The sequence below is a fragment of the Lepisma saccharinum genome, chromosome 5 (assembly GCF_977018435.1).
Source record: "Lepisma saccharinum chromosome 5, izLepSacc3.1, whole genome shotgun sequence".
NCBI lineage: Eukaryota > Metazoa > Arthropoda > Insecta > Zygentoma > Lepismatidae > Lepisma > Lepisma saccharinum.
The window spans coordinates 37,057,100-37,076,443 of record NC_139233.1 but is presented as its reverse complement, the minus strand read 5'-3'; the positions used below and the strand labels follow the sequence as shown (position 1 = coordinate 37,076,443).

At 37.8% G+C, this 19,344-nt stretch overlaps 1 protein-coding gene across 1 annotated transcript in view; it reads left to right on the top strand.

Annotated features, from left to right (window-relative positions):
* Positions 1-15,447: 15,447 nt before the first annotated feature.
* LOC145987988 (uncharacterized) overlaps positions 15,448-19,344 on the top strand; it is a 108,910-nt gene continuing 105,013 nt past the window's right edge. Inside the window, exons 1-2 of the mRNA XM_083122827.1 lie at positions 15,448-15,515; positions 18,490-18,687. Coding sequence (XP_082978953.1) covers positions 18,633-18,687 — 55 coding nt within the window. The 5' untranslated portion in view covers positions 15,448-15,515; positions 18,490-18,632. The remainder of the gene's footprint in view (positions 15,516-18,489; positions 18,688-19,344) is intronic.

Genomic DNA, 19,344 nt, shown 5'->3' with positions numbered 1-19,344 from the left:
TTTGAATACGATATTCACAATTTTAAAACATAAAACATATTTCTAGTATGTTTAGTTTAACTACAAATGACATAACGCCCATTCCTTTGAAGTATTTCTGATAATATCAAGACACGATGGACAACTGCCGGCCCCTGTGGCGGAGTGGTTAGCACACCGCGCTACGACGCCAGGGGTCCCGGGTTCGAATCCTGGCCTGGGCATGGATATTTGTGAGTGCCCATTCATCAATTTCATCACATCATCACTCATCCCCATCTTCGCAAATTAGCCAAAAGTGGCACAAAAAGCGAAGTAAAATAAGGCAAATCAAATCACAAATCACGATGGACAACTAAAATACACATTGACAAATGGATCCCACTTTAAACTGTAGGTCCAGTCCCGATTAGCCTTACTGTGCATAAAGTGGACTTAAAACACCAACTCAATCAATCAACATATTGACAAATCACAGGTATTCATTTCTAATTAAATTTTGAACCGAGTCTCATGAGAGTTGAATACTCACATTTAATAAAAATCTGAGAAATTGCACTCGTATTGCAGCTAATGAAAGCAACTAATCTATGAACACAAATCAAATTTCAGATCATTGGATTGGTGTAGCTACACTGAAAATTCTTGAGTACGTGGGAACGTGAACGGGAGATGAGATTTGGGGAAATGCATCGTAATATTCGAGAATTTCCACCAATATAATTTAAACGATCGTAGTTGTCTATTCAATAAATTCTGCGAATGGGGTTTCGATATTACATTCTTAAGATTCGGTACTGCCTCTATCGAACAAACAGTGGCGTACCCGGACGTTGATGGGGGCTAGATAACCCTAACTTATCCAAATGTCCTAAAATTCTTTTGGAACAGAGAGCATCTGTGAAACGTCTTCATCTGGTCTTGTTGACAGCCAGCGTCTTAATTTCATTCCATGTGTTCCCCATATCCAAGGCTTCTTCGATTGACTCTCTCCAGGCTTTCCTAGATCGACCACAACTTCGGTTTCCAGTGTAATGCCGATTTCTCTATGCTTTGAAATTATGCCCTACGAATAAAGATGACCAGTAGATTCACAGCTGAACCTCACTGGGAGAGGAAAGATATCCATTATCTTCGTGTACACCCTGTACAAAAAAAGCAGCGTCAGTGTTGCAAGCTGCGCAGTATTTGTCAATCGTCATTAATTGAGATACGTAACCTGCACGTCATAATTGTGTTTTGACTGAGAATTCGTATAATTTAGAAAGCAACTAACACATGTAATGATTTTATCTTTCAGAGCAAGAGGAAAATACTTTTTGAAGACTGGTTCATCGCCACCATTTGCTCCTAATTTTGACAACATATGATAAAATACAGTTGGTATCAGTGGCGGTGATTGGGTTCCAAAAGTAGGGAGGTAAAGAGCCAAAACTGGAGTGGAGATGAGAACTGGTTACCCCTAATCGCCGCCACTGGTTGGTGTCATATACTATTGTGTACCGTCAGATATAATAGTGCAGGAAGAATGTGAGTTAACTAGTCGAAGATAACTTAGTGGTATTACGCTAATTTTATAATTGTTAATATGAAGGTAGTAACCTCTTTAAAACCAAAGAACATTTTAATGAAAAGACAATAATTTACTTTTCCTACGCAAGATGTCACTGTAAATAATATTTATTTATTTATGTGCTTATATTATTTATGCTTTTATTTTACAAGATCGTAAGCCAGAAGAACTATTTTTAGTTTCATGAATGGTGTGAAGTTTGGCGTAATGTTCGGAAAATTAGTCTCTGTAACGAAAGAAATTAATGAACGTAATTGATATGCTACTTGTATTTGTCAGAGTACAATCAATATCATGAGTTTATTAGTAGACAAAATACATGGAATGATATTTGGTTATATCATATTCATATTTTGAATATTTTAATGATATTTTTCAGTAAACACCCAATGGAAAAACAAAAATCATACTTCGCCCAAGAACGGCGAAATACAATACTATTGACAGGTGTAATGCCAGTAGCTTCGACTTGAATAGTATAAATTTTCAGAAGTTGTTATTGAATTTCGTTTCTTCACGCGAAACTCTCAAGACATTTAGCTATGAGTTTCATTCTACAAGCAAATAACCAAATATCATTCCATGTATTCTGTACTATACTATGAATATTTGCTTGATGAGAGTTTCGCGGAAAGAGACGAAATTCAATAACAACTTCCGAAAATGTATACTATTCAAGTCGAAGCTACTGGCATTAAATCTGTCAATAGTATCGTATGGCGCCGTTCATGGGCGAAATATGATTTTTGTTTTTCCACTGGGTGTTTACTGAAAAAAGCATTAAAATATTCCATATATGAATATGCTCGAAATTAATTACAGAGATTTCTCTTTTCTTATTTTAAGATTTGTTAGTGTTACGATTTTTTACCTGATCACAGTACTTCAAAATTCCATCTAAAGGTTTCATTGTAAAATTCATTACAAAAACGTGATGTTTCAGTCAAATTTGTAAAAACATGTACATCATTTAAAAGTATGTGTGTCTATCTATAGCTCCAAGCTAATAATGTGACAAAGCTTGGGAATGTAGAATTTTGGAAAAGAAAGCAAAAGAGGATGGAATTCGGCAGTCATTTCAATACGAATACCGACGAAATATATATTGCTATATAATGTCTATTTATTATGATGTTGGAATATGTTACTGCAGAAAGACCCTTCGCGATAAATCGACAATGTAGTACAAATATCAAGGTGGAATATACAGCTGGAACTATTGAGCGAACACGATTATGTGACGTCACGTGGACGTCCTTTGTTTTCTGGATAATAATAGAATGATATTTTTTGTGGTTTTATCCAAATAATTTACCACGCCTTAATTTAATTTGAATTATAAAGTATTAGGAAAGCTTAACTTGAAAAAAGGGGGCATCGAGAATTGTCGATTTGTGCAAATTTGTGAGGGCCTCCAATTATGTCACACGAAAATTCCAGAACAGAAAAAAAGGGATCAAATAGGCCTACCTGTATATATTCTCTTTGGCCAAAACTACAATACCAAAAAATGACTTGTTCATTTCAAATGATCGATATGCAAACTTTGTTTAGCTCAAATAAACTAACACAGTACATTTAGTGCTATATTTATTTAAAATATAATTTAAAGAACAACTATGTACTGCCGTTTTCTCCAAGTTAATATTTATTTTGCATAGCACTAAAACGAAAATATAGACGACATTTTAATGACTGAATCTTGCATAGAGTATATTTGAACCTGATGTATGTATCTAGTCGTAACGTATATGCAAAGAATATTTTTGAAAGTTGTTATTTGTAAAATTTGAAACAATAAAGAAGTCATGAAAATATTTCTTGCTTTATTTAACTTATGACGTAGACATAGCAAAGACCTTACAAGTAAACACTAGGCATGTCAGGTATGGGGGAATGTTGAACATAAACGATTGCCGAACATCATTGCATGTAACATAATGTGTTTAGAATGTAATATAATGCAAATTAAAAAGGATTATTGCAAGACTTGTTCCAAAATAACACCTCTGGAGAAAAGTGGACTAACCCATGGCAATGAAACATGTTCTACAGCTTATGCAATTCTTATACTAAAAGCAGCGATTATACATTTGCAGAGCCGCCATCTACACACTTATTTGACACTTAGTTTTAATGTCCTCCATAGTTTCCGGATATCTTAGTTTGGATTTTAATGCTGCATTAAGATATAACAACATCTGAATACAGTGACTTCTCGGCCACCCTATACAAAATGACCACATCATAGTAGCCACTGGACTAGAGCAGTAGCCATTTGAGGTTATATTGTTGCCAGGTGGTATGACTCGTCAGTCTAAGTCAAGCGTCAAGTCAACTTTGCAGCAGGTTTTCGCATATGTAGATCCAAACGTGCGCGCAGAATATAGTTCCACTGAGACGGGTTCTATTCCGACACAACTGCATACTTGTAAGAAAACAGTTATTTAATTTGTCAAATACAGACAAAATAATACATCCATTAGCAGGTATGTACTTGATCGGTTGTAATCACTGTGCAGACGAACTAGGATCCGCAGATTCGCCAACTGGGGTTTGTATTGCGCTGAAGAATCGCTGAAGATCAAGAGCGAGTCGATCAAGACTGAATACGTTGCAGAGTGCGTGGAATCCGTGATACCAGTGTTGCACATCCCACTATTTTAACCCTATGTTTGTTGTGATGGATTAATAATGGTGCTATACAGCGGCGAGAATGGCTGAATCGAGGTCTGCTGTTCAGCGCGTGGTTTTACCAGAATGTTATTTCCGAAGGGAAAAGCTTCTCAAATCAAGGAAGTTGTTTTAAATACATAATCCTCCTTACGACAACATGATCAAAGTAAAACAGGGCGTGAGGTGATTTGCCGTCAATTTGCGCACGAACTGTATCACGGGTGCTGAATGATTTGAGGTTAAAGTTTAGGAATAAAATATATCACCGTGATAAGAAACATGTTTATTATTTGGACGTGCTTTAACTTGGAGGGGGCGGGGGACGTACATTGAACCAAACATTGAAGGACACCACCGTGCAAAAACACCGCAGGGCTGAAGAAACCGACGAGAAAAGAAGAAGGGAAGGGAGAGGCTTATTGTTTCACCCACTGGCGACAATGACGTCTTTGTTGAAGGCGCATATTTACTGTTCCGTGCAAAGAAAGGGTGATTATCAGCAAGAAATGGACAGACCAAGATTTGAATCCTGGATTAGTGAAGTGATTCATAAATTGAAACCAGAGGAATAGCAGCAGACAATGCACATGATTGTAACCAATAACAAATCATGCTTTATTTTGCTTGTATTACTTGAAGTGCATGTGTCTTACAGTAACGGATGTATTGCGAACGAAGCAACCAAGTTTTTCATAAATGTATTTCTTTCTAAACCAAAAACAATAATTTGTCATTAAATTCAAGAGGGGCCTATCGTTGTTTACTTTTATCTTTGTTTATTTTTCTTTTTGCTCGAAATATACACACATGTTATAGGCGCCGACTCCATGGGGCTTGGGGGGCTCGAGCTCCCCATTATTAACGATGCGGGGGCAGAGCCCCCAAATAATTTTGCTTAAGAGGACCTAATGTATTAATTTGCTTCTCTTGTAAAGTTTACTATGAATTGTGCTACATGAACTTAACTTTAAATACACATTTAAAATTTTCTAGACCATAAACTTTGGGGGGCTGAGACCGCTAAACCATCAACTTTGGGGAGGCTATGACCAGAGACAGCAAAACACATGACTTATTACTATATACTAAGTATGTAATTATGAGTATTGTTAAAATTTTTACTAAAAAGTATTTCAAAAGACGATGTGCATGAACTAGTGTAGTGGATGGGACGTTCGGGCTACAAATGGCTCTGACATGAGATTCAGAACAAGATCATTGATATTTTAGGGAGATCTGTTTTGCGCTCCGTGGTAGCAGATATTAAAAGTCGGGAATATTTTGCTATTATGGTTGACGAAACTTGTGACATATCTATCCGTGGACAATTAATATTCTGCATTCGAACTGTGAATAAAAAAAAGGATATTTTTGAGGAAATCATGGGTTTTTATTAGGGGTGTGTGGGACGGGATCGGGACGGGAAAAATTTTCAATTTCCCGACTGAGTCGGGAAATTTTCGGGACGGGAAATGTTCGAAATTTCCCGAAGCTCTGAAAATCTCGAATTCTACATGTCATTTTCACTTTAAGTGATTTCTGGATTAAAAACTAACAATTTACGATAAGTTCCAGAAATTGACAATGCAGAAAACGTCGAGAAATAACGACATTTTAAAATGAGCATTCGGTATTTCCCGACTGTTTGGGATCCCGAAGTCGGGATCGGAAAGATTTTTTTTTCCGATCCCGGTCCCGACTTTTCAAGATCCCGCACACCCCTAGCTTTTATGAGATTCCGAACACTGAGGCAAAAACTTAAAAAAGGGATAGAGTATGTCATTCATTAATTTATTTCAGTGATCAGAGCCCCCCCCCCAATAATTTTGACAAGTCGGCGCCCCTGGCACATGTTCTCATGTTTAGAAGTTATTTCCCATTTATATTAGGTGATGAAATATTTATTAAATAATCTATGCGCAGAAAGTACTTCTAAAATTTTGTTTCAAGAGACAAAGAGAAGCAAAACTACATTCTGCTTGACATGCATACGGGTTTTGATGTGTTGTGCGGTTGGCAATACTGTGGATTTTCTCAGTGTCTACGATATAAGCGGCTCGGTGGTTGAGGAAAGACTGGCACGGAAGATTCTGAGCTCAGTTCTCGCGCGGATTGATACATAAAACCTGCTGCAAAACTTAGCTTGGCGCTTGGCTTAGAGACCGGATTTTAAAATTAATTCCTTTAATTTTTTTCAACACGGATCATGGAATAAATAACAACAGTGTTGCTTGGATTTGATTTCCCTTTTTTTTCCAATTTTCAGCCCACATTCCCTCTTTTCCCCTTTTTAAGAAACATCTTCCTTGGTCCCGTTATTGACAAGATATCAAATATTTTGTAAGACTGTTTTCTCCCTGAACAAAACATTCAACCATTGTCCATTTGGTGCAGCTTAGAGGAAAGAAAGAACAAGCGCCTTCTACCTTACCTTCCCTCCATGAGTGTTGGGGCACGTTGCAACGACTTTTGCAAAAATGCGATCTGGCCTGAAGCAGTAACAAACGCTTTGCAAGGAGCACGCTTGTTCAGTCGAAAGGGTACTTATCTGCTAGATTTAAACTTTTATTGTGAAGTTTTTTTTAGAATAGTTTTAACTTTTCTGTGTGACAGTGACGACAGTATTGAGTGTCAGTGAAATAGCGAAGCCAGGTACAGTCACGGACACTGCCGGCTTGTAACGATTCCATTGAAAGTCAATGTATGGCACAAAGCTATGGAATGCGGTAAGCTGTTTCAAGGAAGATTTCATCGAAATGGTTGGTAAGATGATTCGCTGTACTTTACCTTCAAATAAAAAAAATGAAAAAGGACTATTGTTTATTCTTGCACACCACTAAAAATATTATTTTAAATGAAAGCACAATATATACCATTCATAAAGGGATACATTAAATTTCTTGCATTTATTACTTTTGCAGTAATATGAATGGTGTATATTGTGCTTTCATTTAAAATAATATTTTTAGTGGAGTGCAAAAATAAACTATGGTTCTTTTAAGTTTCCTTTCTTTGGCAATAATCTTCCTTTTTTTGTCCATTTTTAGAGTAAAATTTTCCCCTTTAAAATCAGGTCTCTACTCATCTTGGTACAGCGCCGTATTTCATCTTTAGACGCAAGTGCGAAAGTCTTGGTTAGGTTAGGCTCGTTAGGTTTAAGTCTCTTAGCATAAATACAGTGTGCGAATTAAGCTTTCTGTACTCAGTGTCGTATTTGAGATTTCATTTCCGGAGGATAGTTTTTCGTTCATTTTCTTTTAAAGGTATGCAAATTTATATGTGTTACCAGTCAGTAAATGATAACATTTGCACGTAATTTATAAACAGTATTTTTACATTTTAAGAAAACTCAGACCTGTACACAAGAAGAGCTATTGAACTAGTAACAACGAGAAACTTGACCAAATATATATATTGTGGGTTCAACTCAATGACGGCGTGAGGCGAGAAGTGTACCTACATCCAAGGAATAAAGCTGACGAAATCAGCTCTTTCCATGGCTTTCGTAGTCTATTTGACAATGAACAGAGCAACGGCGTTACTCTGGAAGCTTTTTGTGAAACCTCTGCACCCGACGACAATAAACAAATAAACAATGAGCTATTTAAAAATAGAACCTCAGAGGCGAAATAGGATGAAATTGTTTTAAAGGTTAATTAACTGTTTTCGCGAATGATTTTTTCAGTTATGTTTGTTCCATAGTTAAATGGTATATACTTTCAATTCCATTTGCTTTGGCGGGGATAAAAACATCCTTGACAGGGATTACAAAATGTTTATTTATTTGATAAATTTATTGTGGGTGGAATCCCAGGCAACCCCTTCCCCGTTAATCCGCACACTGCATAAATACATTAAATTTTTTGCCTAACAACGAAAGCGTTTAGTTTGACGTCAGAGGACGAAATACGGTGCTGGACCGAGAAGGTGTTTGACTTACGTGCGATAAGCGAGACCCCTAGCAGTGGCAGCTATTGAAAAGCACTTGCCGAGAGCAGTTAACATTATTTAAGTTGTATGAGCGAGCAAAATGTACTCGTACAATGAATTGACAGTTACGGAAGAGGTGTTTTTGCAATTCAGAATTTGAGGAAACATGACCGCAATCACAGTAATGTTGAGTGTTGACCTCCATGTCGACAAGGTATTCGATGGCGTAGTGGTAACGTCCTCGTAACAAGAGACACCGGAAGGAGACACATTGTCGCTAGGATGCCACATTAAACTGTAGGTCCGGTCTCGATTAGCCAATCTGATAATAGAGTGGATTTAAAACTTCAAATTCACACAAGTTGAATAAAGGGTTTGAACAGACTGGGTCGGAAGTGGGTCATCCTCATTCAGGCTTATATCTGCTACTACATGTAAAGATCCACATAGCACGTTACAAAATTTAAATTTAGCTAATTTTAAATTTGTAACGAACCTGAGAGTTTAAGGTTTTATATTTGTAACAAGTTAAGATTTTTAAAATGTTTATTACTTCAAATAATGTGCAAGTTGTCACAGATAATTATAGTTAGACTGATACAGTTGTAGTTGGAACTTTTATATATGTTTATAAATACGTCAAAATCTGTTCGTGTTGACGTCACTTTCTCATCTCAGCAGAGGAAGTGAACCCACCTGAATGTTTCTCACCTAACGACAGACTGAGTTTGAAGACAGGTGAAGGTGAAGAATAATAAGAACTTGGAAACGGAGAGAATTGAAGTATAGATTTTGGGTTTTCGAGTTTTCTTCTTCCCGATAAGTTGAAAGTAAACAATTAATTATGTAATTTGACTTTCGTTATATGTGAGTGAATTGCTCAACGTTAGTAATGAATGTTCTAGTGTTTTATTGGTAAGTGATTAGGAAATATACGCGATTATAAAACTGCGTTTAACTTTGAAAACAATGTTGTGTTTCTTTTCTCCCAGCAAGCCCTGATTATTTACAAAGATTCTCATGTTCCCGACTAAAGCAGTAGCGGACTAACTTTGTGACGACTGGTGTACAAACTGGAGGACGTTGCATAGTTATTTTGGCACACCAACGTGGGGCCCGAGTGCATAGTTATTTTGGTACAATCGTGGGGGCTTGAGTGCAAAGTTATTTTAGCAATTAAAACGTGATACCCGATTTAGTGCATACTGGAAGTGTTTGTGCATAGAATTCACGAAGGTGATATTGAAAGTCCTTGGAATTCACGAAGGTAAAAGTGTGATAGTGAAGTGAAGGTATTAACTGGTAAGAGCCATAGACGGTGTTGTAGAATGGAGAAAGACGCGACAGGAATGAATCTGCGAAGCAGAGGAAGAACGACAATGGATGCAGAAACCAAGTTTGGATGCTGTGATGATCTTACCAATGACAGGGAATTCTTCCAGTGTTGCCAATGTTTGCAGAGGTTTCATAGTAGTTGTGATGGGCAGGAAGTAACGTTGGCATCAAATAAAGAGATGCGATGCACATCATGCTTGTCAGCACCAGAAACAGAACCAGAACCGAACGTTCCTACCAAACCCTCATCAGATCACTGGCTACTTGATTGGTTGATGAAAGATATAGCTGAGCGAAACCAGAAAGAAAAGGAGGATGAAGACCGTAGACAGAAGGATGAGGAGCGTAGACAGAAGGAAAGAATAGAGGAGGAGAAACAGCGTAAGAAAGAGATGGCTCAGATAGAGAAAGTTCGAAAGAAGGAGATAATGGAGTTTAAACTCATAGTTGAGTCTATAGAAGAAAAGAGAAAGAAGGAAAAAGAAGAGGAAGAAGAAAAGAGAAGGAAAGAGAAAGAGGAGGAAGAGAGAAAGAGAAATGAAGACTTAGATATTTTCCGTGCATTGATTGAAAACCAGGAAGAAAGGAGGATACATGAAGATATAAAACTAAGGTCAGAGTTACAGGCTCTATTCTCTCAACATAAACTTGAACAGGTAGAGAGCATCAGAGGAGAGATAGAAAAGCTTAGTATTAAAGTCACTGCAAAGGTGGACGATAGAGTAAAGGAAATTGTGGAAGAGCAGCTAGAGTTCTTAACAGTTCGCCAAGGACGGATAGAGAAGGAACAGGATCAATTAAAGAAGAATATGGAAACCTGCCTTGAAATTGTCCAGTCTGGAAGAGAATATGATTGTGACCCTCCAGAGAGAGTTCAAGAATTAAAGAGTTCTGTAGAGTCTATTAATGTAGCACTAAAAACCTTTGGTGAACGAACAGAACTCATAGAAAATATAGTGCAAGAACAGAAAGTTGAAATAAAGGAAGCTGGAGAAAAGGTTAATTTTCTCCATGAGAAGGCTAAAAAGATGGAAGTATTTCTTCGCCAAGAAATTCAGGAACAGACAGGTACAATTATAAGTAGGGTCAGTGAACTGCAGGAAAAGATCCATAATTTACAGATTCGACCAGAAACCTCTTCCGATATACTACCTGATCCAATCCGAGGACTGAACCCAGAAGCTACTGCCTATGAACCTCCTGTTGTACTTCCAAACCCATTCTTCTCCGGTAATACCACAACTTCTGATAGATGCAAGAGGCCTAGAGAAAAGGATAGTAATGACGGTTTTTCTCCTCGACGCGGAAGATAGTTTAAGATGCCTAGAATGGCTGATATCGCAAACATTCCGAAGTTTAAAGGCGATATCGAAGCTCAATCTGCCGAAAGATATCTGCGTGAATTAAATGTCAGTTTTGACTTAATGCAAGTGCCTGAGCACTATAGATTGGAATTATTACCTCGGGTTTTCACCGGCAAGGCTGAGCATTGGTTAGCTGGTAATATGGACAACTTTGTAAATTATGCTGATTTCTGCGCACGCTTTAAGGATGAATTTGCATCAGAAAAGGCAAAACAAAGACAACTAGCGGCTGTGAGGAACCGAAGGTATTCACGCCTGGTCCACGACAACTTGGAGAGTTTTGCCTGGAGTGTCTACGTAGCGTATAGAAACCTGGCTGACAATTTTAATGAGAGTGAAGTACTTAATTTCATCATTGGACAGTTGCCGTATCGCATTCGGAATCTTTGTCTGGCGCATGCTCCACGAAGTGTGAATTAATTGACACACTTCTTAAAGGACTTCGATATTTATGATGACCCTGATGCCTGGAAGAATAAAGAAGACCCTAAGAATAAAGATGCTGCAGGCAATAAAAGTTTTAAGATCCGGAATATCCAGACGGATTCAGAGAGTCGAGGAGGAAACGTCTCACGGCCTCGAAGATTCAACAGTGGATCAGGCAGGAGAGGCTTCAACCGAGATCAGAACGAAAGACAGAGGAACTCGTACAGGCCTCGTCCAGAACAAGGGCAAAGCTCTCCAGGCAGATGGCGTTACGAAGAACGACGTAGCCGTAGTCCACTCAGACGGTACTCTCCACGACGTAGAGGTGACAATTGTGGTTCCTTCTCACCAAGACATGACGTTGCCTCAGAGCAGGAAGAAGCAGTGGAGACTACTAGAGAGTTTCTGCACAACCAGCGATCTCAATCATGTCAAACAAACGTCAACCTTTTCTAAGTGCCTCCTCTTCGTTTGGGCAAGTAAACTCGAATGGAGGAAAAAAATACAAGAATAATATGTAGATTATTTTTGCTGACCGAAAATGTATTTTCTAGCAGTCAAGTGCAAAAGGTTCCGAATACAAAACTGGTATAGATTTTCCGGAAGCCTTAAGAAGATAGTGCTAGGTGGTAGACAAGTAGAACATGATATTAGTGGCATGAATTTTAGCACCAAAGTATTCATTTAAGAAGGTTTTGGTTCTGACTTCCTCTGGCAAATGCTTTTTATAAAAACTGCACCAGGCAGAAATAAGTATTAAGAAAAAGGCAGTTGATGTGTTGTTTGTTACCACTCCTGATCAAATGAAGGAGGATTTTCCAGATATATATTTAGTGCGGTACATCCGAAAGGTCCGAGATGAGGATAGAATCGGGATGTATAAATCCGTAGACCTCTTAGAGAAGGTCCATATAGTAAATATTTGGATTGATTCCTATAAGAAGGAGTTATTATATTGCTGGTGTTGAATTTAAAGGCATTATTCTAGAAGCACAGAAGCAAGAAGAGTGTTGAGTTTGAGGTGCTATAGGAAAGTACTGATTCAGTTCATTGCTTATCGAACCCTATACCGTTTTCTACAAAGTCTTTCTGGAGAAGAAACTTTATGGAAACCTACTGTTTTATTAAACCATCATGGAATCAATCATTGCCTGCATTCACTGTTTATTGGCTGATTAACTATCCTGGATTGTATTCTGTTTTGGATACCACAAACTACGTTCCTTCTGAGTTGTTGTCAAGTGAAGAGAAGCCAAGATTGAGTCATTCAATTGTCAAGATAAACTCTATATTTCAATATTCTTTATGTACTCAAATTTTTTTTCAGAATTTTTAAATTACAATTTCTTCAAAAATTTTCCCCGGACGAGGGGCAATTGTAACGGACCTGAGAGTTTAAGGTTTTATATTTGTAACAAGTTAAGATTTTTAAAATGTTTATTACTTCAAATAATGTGCAAGTTGTCACAGATAATTATAGTTAGACTGATACAGTTGTAGTTGGAACTTTTATATATGTTTATAAATACGTCAAAATCTGTTCGTGTTGACGTCACTTTCTCATCTCAGGAGAGGAAGTGAACCAACCTGAATGTTTCTCACCTAACGACAGACTGAGTTTGAAGACAGGTGAAGGGGAAGAATCAATAAGAACTTGGAAACGGAGAGAATTGAAGTATAGATTTTGGGTTTTCGAGTTTTCTTCTTGCCGATAAGTTGAAAGTAAACAATTAATTATGTAATTTGACTTTCGTTATATGTGAGTGAATTGCTCAACGTTAGTAATGAATGTTCTAGTGTTTTATTGGTAAGTGATTAGCAAATATACGCGATTATAAAACTGCGTTTAACTTTGAAAACAATGTTGTGTTTCTTTTCTACCCAGCAAGCTCTGATGATTTACAAAGATTTTCATGTTCCGGACTAAAGGAGTAGCGGACTAACTTTGTGACGACTGGTGTACATACTGGAGGACGTTGCAAATTATTCTTTTATACAGCAACAAAACCGTCACATACAGAAGAAAATCTTGAGGATGTAGCGCAATGTTTTGTACAGTCATCAACAAATTAAAAACACGCTTACAAGGATTCAGAAGACGGTGCCGTTGAGGTGACAAGCCTAATTAATGTAAGGCCTAAACGATCCTGTTTACATTATTTTTTTGTCAACTGACTTATGGATCACCCTGTCTAGTGAACAAGCAAAAACTTTAACAACGTTTTATTGCACAGCAATGACGTCATTCAGTAATTTAATCCAGTAATCGAGCACACACTGTAGCAAATGTCACAAGTTGACATGCGGGAAAAGACATTAGTTTTCTCCCGTGCTTTTTTGCCCGTGGGTTAATGGCGGAAGTATTTTGTACGATGGCCTTCAACAATTAGGTGTCGCTGGTGAGAACTATTGTCTCGTTAGTGTCATGAAAGTTCCAACAGCGCATTTCAATTAGGCTTTACAACGTTCTCCACAAGGCCAACAGTGAAGTCGTTATACCTACGCGTGGGATTTGTAGAAAATTTCCTTAAGACCAAAAATCCGCCCAATTTTCTTTGGAACACATAATGACTTCATTTTTACGGCCAATATGAATGTATGAAAAGGAAGAGTAAAAGGGAATAAGTAAAAATGAACAGAAAAGAGAAGATAGGGAAATAGAGAAGCACGACAAACGGGTGAGAAGTAGAGAAAATGCGAGAAATTAAAGCGAAGGATCAGCCGATACCGATACACCGGTAACGGAAAGTATCGGTTTCCGATACTGGCCGATACTTTTTCGTCGTTTAGATGCAGCGCGACACTAGCGAGGAGCCAATTTATCCTGGCAGTTATGCAACATTCCAAGGTTCAATTGATTTTGTACTACAAACATTTTGTGAAGAAACTTATTTTGGGATTACATAACAGGTATTTTTATATTCTGATGTAATTCTGGAATATTATAAAGCAGAACTGATAAATTGATGCTTGTAATTGCAGTCGATTACCCAATCAATAATATTAGTCAATTTTTTGAACTTCTTTTTCAAGTATCGGGTATCGCTGGGAATCAGTTCATAGTGGTATCGGCTGAGCCCTAGTATTATGTATGTGTGTGTGTGTGTGTGTGTGTGTAAGAAGCAAGAGAGGGGGAGAAAAATGAAATGAACTAAAGAGTGGGACAATGTGAAAGAAGTGGAGAGGGTGTAAAAGAGAAGGCAAAACAGAAAAAATAGGAAAAGAACAATTAAATAAGGAAAAAAGTATGAAAGGACTGAGACAAGAAAATAGGTGAAAAACTGAAGATCCAAAAATAAACACGGAAGACATAAAACGAGTGAAAATAAAAGGGGGAAGAGGATAAGAGTTGTTATCTTTTCCTTTTCCTTTGTTAGAGAAAGAAAAGTCTCTAACAAAGGAAAACCGAACCCTGGACCATTGGCATGTTGTCAATGGCAAAGTATTATACCGACTTGAGTACATCATCATATTTACCGAGATTTTTATTTGCTTACTTATGTTTCTGTGGAAAAAAACTATTATACGTTTTTATATGTTATTCGACAACAAATAAATGTTTAAGTATTCAAGATTCCCATCTGCTGTAGGGTTGTAATCATTAGAACTTGGATATTTATCTACTAAAATGTATGCTTTCAGGTTCCTAAAATGTTTTAAAAATCTTAAATTAGGATCGAAAAATCCTAAAATACGTTCCAAACAAGTTAAAATGGTTCAAAATTCCTGAAAAATACTGATTAGCTACAATCCAATTTTAATAGGTATATTTAAAAACCAAATAATAATTTTCTAACCAAATTTTCATTTGCGTACATCATTTTCAAAATTATCTACAAATTATTGTAATACTATACTTGTGCTATTATCAAAAGTTACTTGTTGATATGAAAAATGAATTACGTATGTATATAATTTGCTGCACAATACCAGGGTAACTATTCAATGAGAATATTGCGTGAATTATTGGCTTCGGGAATTCTGCGTAAACTTTTCTCCGAAGGCGTGAAAAATTGCAACTTTTATTAATCCAAATCCCATTGAATTTAAATATATTTATACATGCTCTGAGGCAAGCCTTCACAGTTTACCATTTAATATTATCGAAGAAGGAAAAGAAAGCTGCATAGAAAATAAAACAGAATTCTCTCAATCCGTTTATCTTGTTAGTGTTCTTTGCAGAAAAACCTATCTGGCAGACGGAAGATTATTGCAAGATACGAAATCCTGAAGTAGGTAAATTGAGTTTGAAATTCTTATACAATTAATAATTTTTCGTAGATTAGCTTATCCCGTAACATTTGTGACTTGTGTCACCGAAAGCAAATCATCTTTTCTACTCCACACGCACATACGGCGAATTCGCGAATACGCACTTTATCGTGCTATCATGTAAATAAACCACACCTACGCTTTAGTGGGGCAGCTAGCATAATAACGCTCAACCTATTGAACATATTTCCTTGAAACATCTACCACTTTAGTTTTGAATATGACCGTAATAGTTGCTTTATTTTTCTTTCTTATAGTAGGTATACATAACCTCCTTTTTAAATCCTCACGAATCTCACTGGACAGATCAGTACATACGCGTACGACAATGTCAAGGTGAATACATGCAGGTGGCTCCCATATTGTACTTTTCGGATTCGGTTTCTTTTATGTGGCAAAAATGGAGTCGTTCACAAATTTGCACACAGAGACAGCTCTGGAGTGTATTTTTTTAATTAAGGTTAACGTAACATAAAACAAAAATACATGAAAATATTAAAATTATTCTTCAACTCTAAAGGCATTAAGCGACATTATTAAAGTTTGCATTGAATCCACTTCATGTTCAGATGGGCTGATCAGCGCTTGACCTACAGTTTAAAGTGGAATCCGAACCATTCTGAAACATGCCTCCAGCGGAATCGAACCCGAGATCATTTAATTACAAGGTGACAGAGTTACCATTGCTCCAACATGGAGACCCTACCTGACGTCATATATTCGTTGAATATTCTGAACGGGGGTGTAAGAGGCCTTCTGCTAAGGCGCTCAAAAGTCAACCTCACTTCCACGTAGTACACCCTGGACTGCATTTTATAGACTAATGAGGCTCTGGCGACTGTCACTATGGCCAGTATAATTATGTGTGTTGTTATGTATTTTGTTCTTGTGTGTCATAACTTTATGTTATAACATATTTTTATTTGGCATCGGATCGGATACTGGGGTGAGATCTTTACATATCTGATGAAAATCAGTCGAAATAGACAAAGTTGATAAGGCATATTTTGACATATTTTACCAATTTCGTGTTTTACAACATATTTCTTCAATTTTCTCGTAATAAGACATATTTCTGTATAATTTCGTACTTGTCTTGCATATAATCGGTTATTTTAAAATTTATTAATTTTTATTTTATAATTCATACCTTTAGCGCAACGGATAGTTCATATTATCGATTAAAGGGTAAGGAAATTACGAACGAAGAAATTAAAGCAGATGTCATCTTCTTACCCACTAGTACAGAACAAAAATACCCCCTTTTTTATAGCGAGCTGCCAATTATGCTTTACTTTTCACAAAGGTGTAAATCTGACATAATAGCAAATAACATTTTGGATAATTGCAGTGAACATCACAATACATATACTGTCAGTATTTTCCCACTACGTTATATGTTTAAAGGGATTCTGACTTCATTTAATACCCCACCCCCATCGTAGTCGGTCTTCCCTGGAAGATACTGACATTCCGTATAATGAGACATTCGAAAGTACTGTTGTGCATATTTCTGGCTTTACTGGGGATACTTCTGAATTTTTCTGACATTTTTAATTTTTCGTGACATACAACCTCTGACAATAAAGTTCGGTGAATGATCCTGAATATCGAAAGTAGACGAATTCTTAATGAAACCTACCTTACTGTCCTTCGAAGTAGTCCCTTCCCATGGCTATGCACCGTTGAGAACGGTTGTACATGTCCTGGAAACTTTTAGAAAAGGCATCTTTCGGGATGGTGTTCAAGACCCTCGTCACGTTCCGTTGGATGTCCGGAATATCCTCAAATCTCTGACCTTTCAAAGCGATTTTGAGGCGTGGGAAGAGAAATAAATCTGGAAGATTCAGATCCAAATTTCTTGCAATGCATTGCTACAGAGGATGAGAGCTGGTGTGTGAGGTACGACCCTGAAACGAAACGCCAAAGCATGGAATGGCGTTCTCCTGCATCACCCCGTCGGAAGAAGGCCAAGGCGGAAAAATTGTTGTTCCCTCCGGCAGGAATTCCTTGTGGATCATGCCATCACTGTCAAACAAAGTGATAAGCATCGTCTTGATGCGAGATTTTTACGCCTTGACCTTCTTCCGACGAGCTGATGCAGGGGAACGCCATTCCATGCTTTGTCGTTTCGTTTCAGGGTTGTATCTCACACACCAGCTCTCATCCTCTGTAGCAATGCATTGCAAGAAATTTGGATCTGAATCCTCCAGATTTATTTCTCTTCCCACGCCTCAAAATCGCTTTGAAAGGTCAGAGATTTGAGGATATTCCGGACATCCAACGGAACGTGACAAGGGTCTTGAACACCATCCCGAACGAATATTTTCTAAAAGTTTCCAGGACATGTACAGAGCCGTTCTCAACGGTGCATAGCCATGGGAGGGGACTACTTCGAAGGACAGTAAGGTAGGTTTCATCAAGAATTCGTCTACTTTCGATATTCAGGATCATTCACCGAACTTTATTGTCAGAGGTTGTATTTTTCCATTTTTATAACATAATTACATACATATTTATTTTAAACTTTTATAGGACATAAAGTCCCTGGCCCTAGTCATGAGTGCCGATTTGCAGCCTCGGCTTTTAACCGGTCAGAATGTTTTAATATTTTAGCTAACGATATTAAGCTATTTTAGTTATGGCACTATTGTGTTCTTGTGTATGTTTTGGATAAGGTAAGGAAGCTGGACCCCATATAACGTGACGGGTGCAAAATAGCCTTTAAGTTCTGACGCACTCGAAAATTTAAATTCAAATTCAAATATTCTGAACGCACCAACCTGCATAAATCCCTTTATGTAACAAACAAAATTCAAATTTCCCGTACCTCCTCTTAAAAAAAGTGTCCCCTCCTCTTTATGTGTCAATCATAAAAATTGGATGTTATGTCTTGACTTTTCACATTGTTGTCTCAATAACCGTATTTCCTAGAGATGAGACTGTGAGAGCGAACACGTGGATCTTCCCGCGCCTTGGGTCAAACGGCAGGGAGGAGGGAAAAAGTGACCTTGGCTAGACATGAAGATGTATATCTTCCTTAGCCAAAAGAAAGAAGGTTGTTAGTTGCTCTGAGGATGTGGTATGTAATACTGTGCTTCATCTTTGCTATCAAGCAGCTGGATTCAGCAGGTAAGTCTTGTAATAGATCTTTTTTCGTTTAAAATCTATGAAATATTCTCAAAAACACACACACGGGGAAAAGTGTGAAGATTAGTGCGTTTACTCGGAAGTTTGATTTTTTTGCTTGATTTCTGTTTTAGTCTCCTTAATGAACAAATAGGCCAATAGGGACTGGACCTTCGCACAGTTAATAACAACTTAAACACACGGCCATGAAATTAGGCGGGTGGCAGACGTTCGCGCTGTTGCCACGTCGGACTTATTTTTTTTGACTTCGTGTTTTAAGTCCACTTTATGCACAGTAAGGCTAATCGGGACTGGACCTACCGTTTAAAGTGGGATCCGAACCACCATGTGCCTCCACCGGGTATCGAACTCGGGTCACCTTGATAACCAGGCAACGACGCAACCACTGCGCCATCGGGGAGTTGCCACGTCGGAACACAACCGGGTGTGTTCGGAGTTTTAAGAGAATGAAATATCTCGTTGTGGAGTTGGTCCTTGTAATCCATGTGATACAAACTGGCAGTATTTGCTCGAAAGGTCAGGGATGGCACAAAAGTGCCCCGGAAAGAGAGGTCTGCCTCACGCTCGAACTAGGCAACGCAGCCCGGTTGACGTTGCCACACACTGCACGGAAACCAGCGACGTTTGTCCCGCTCTCGC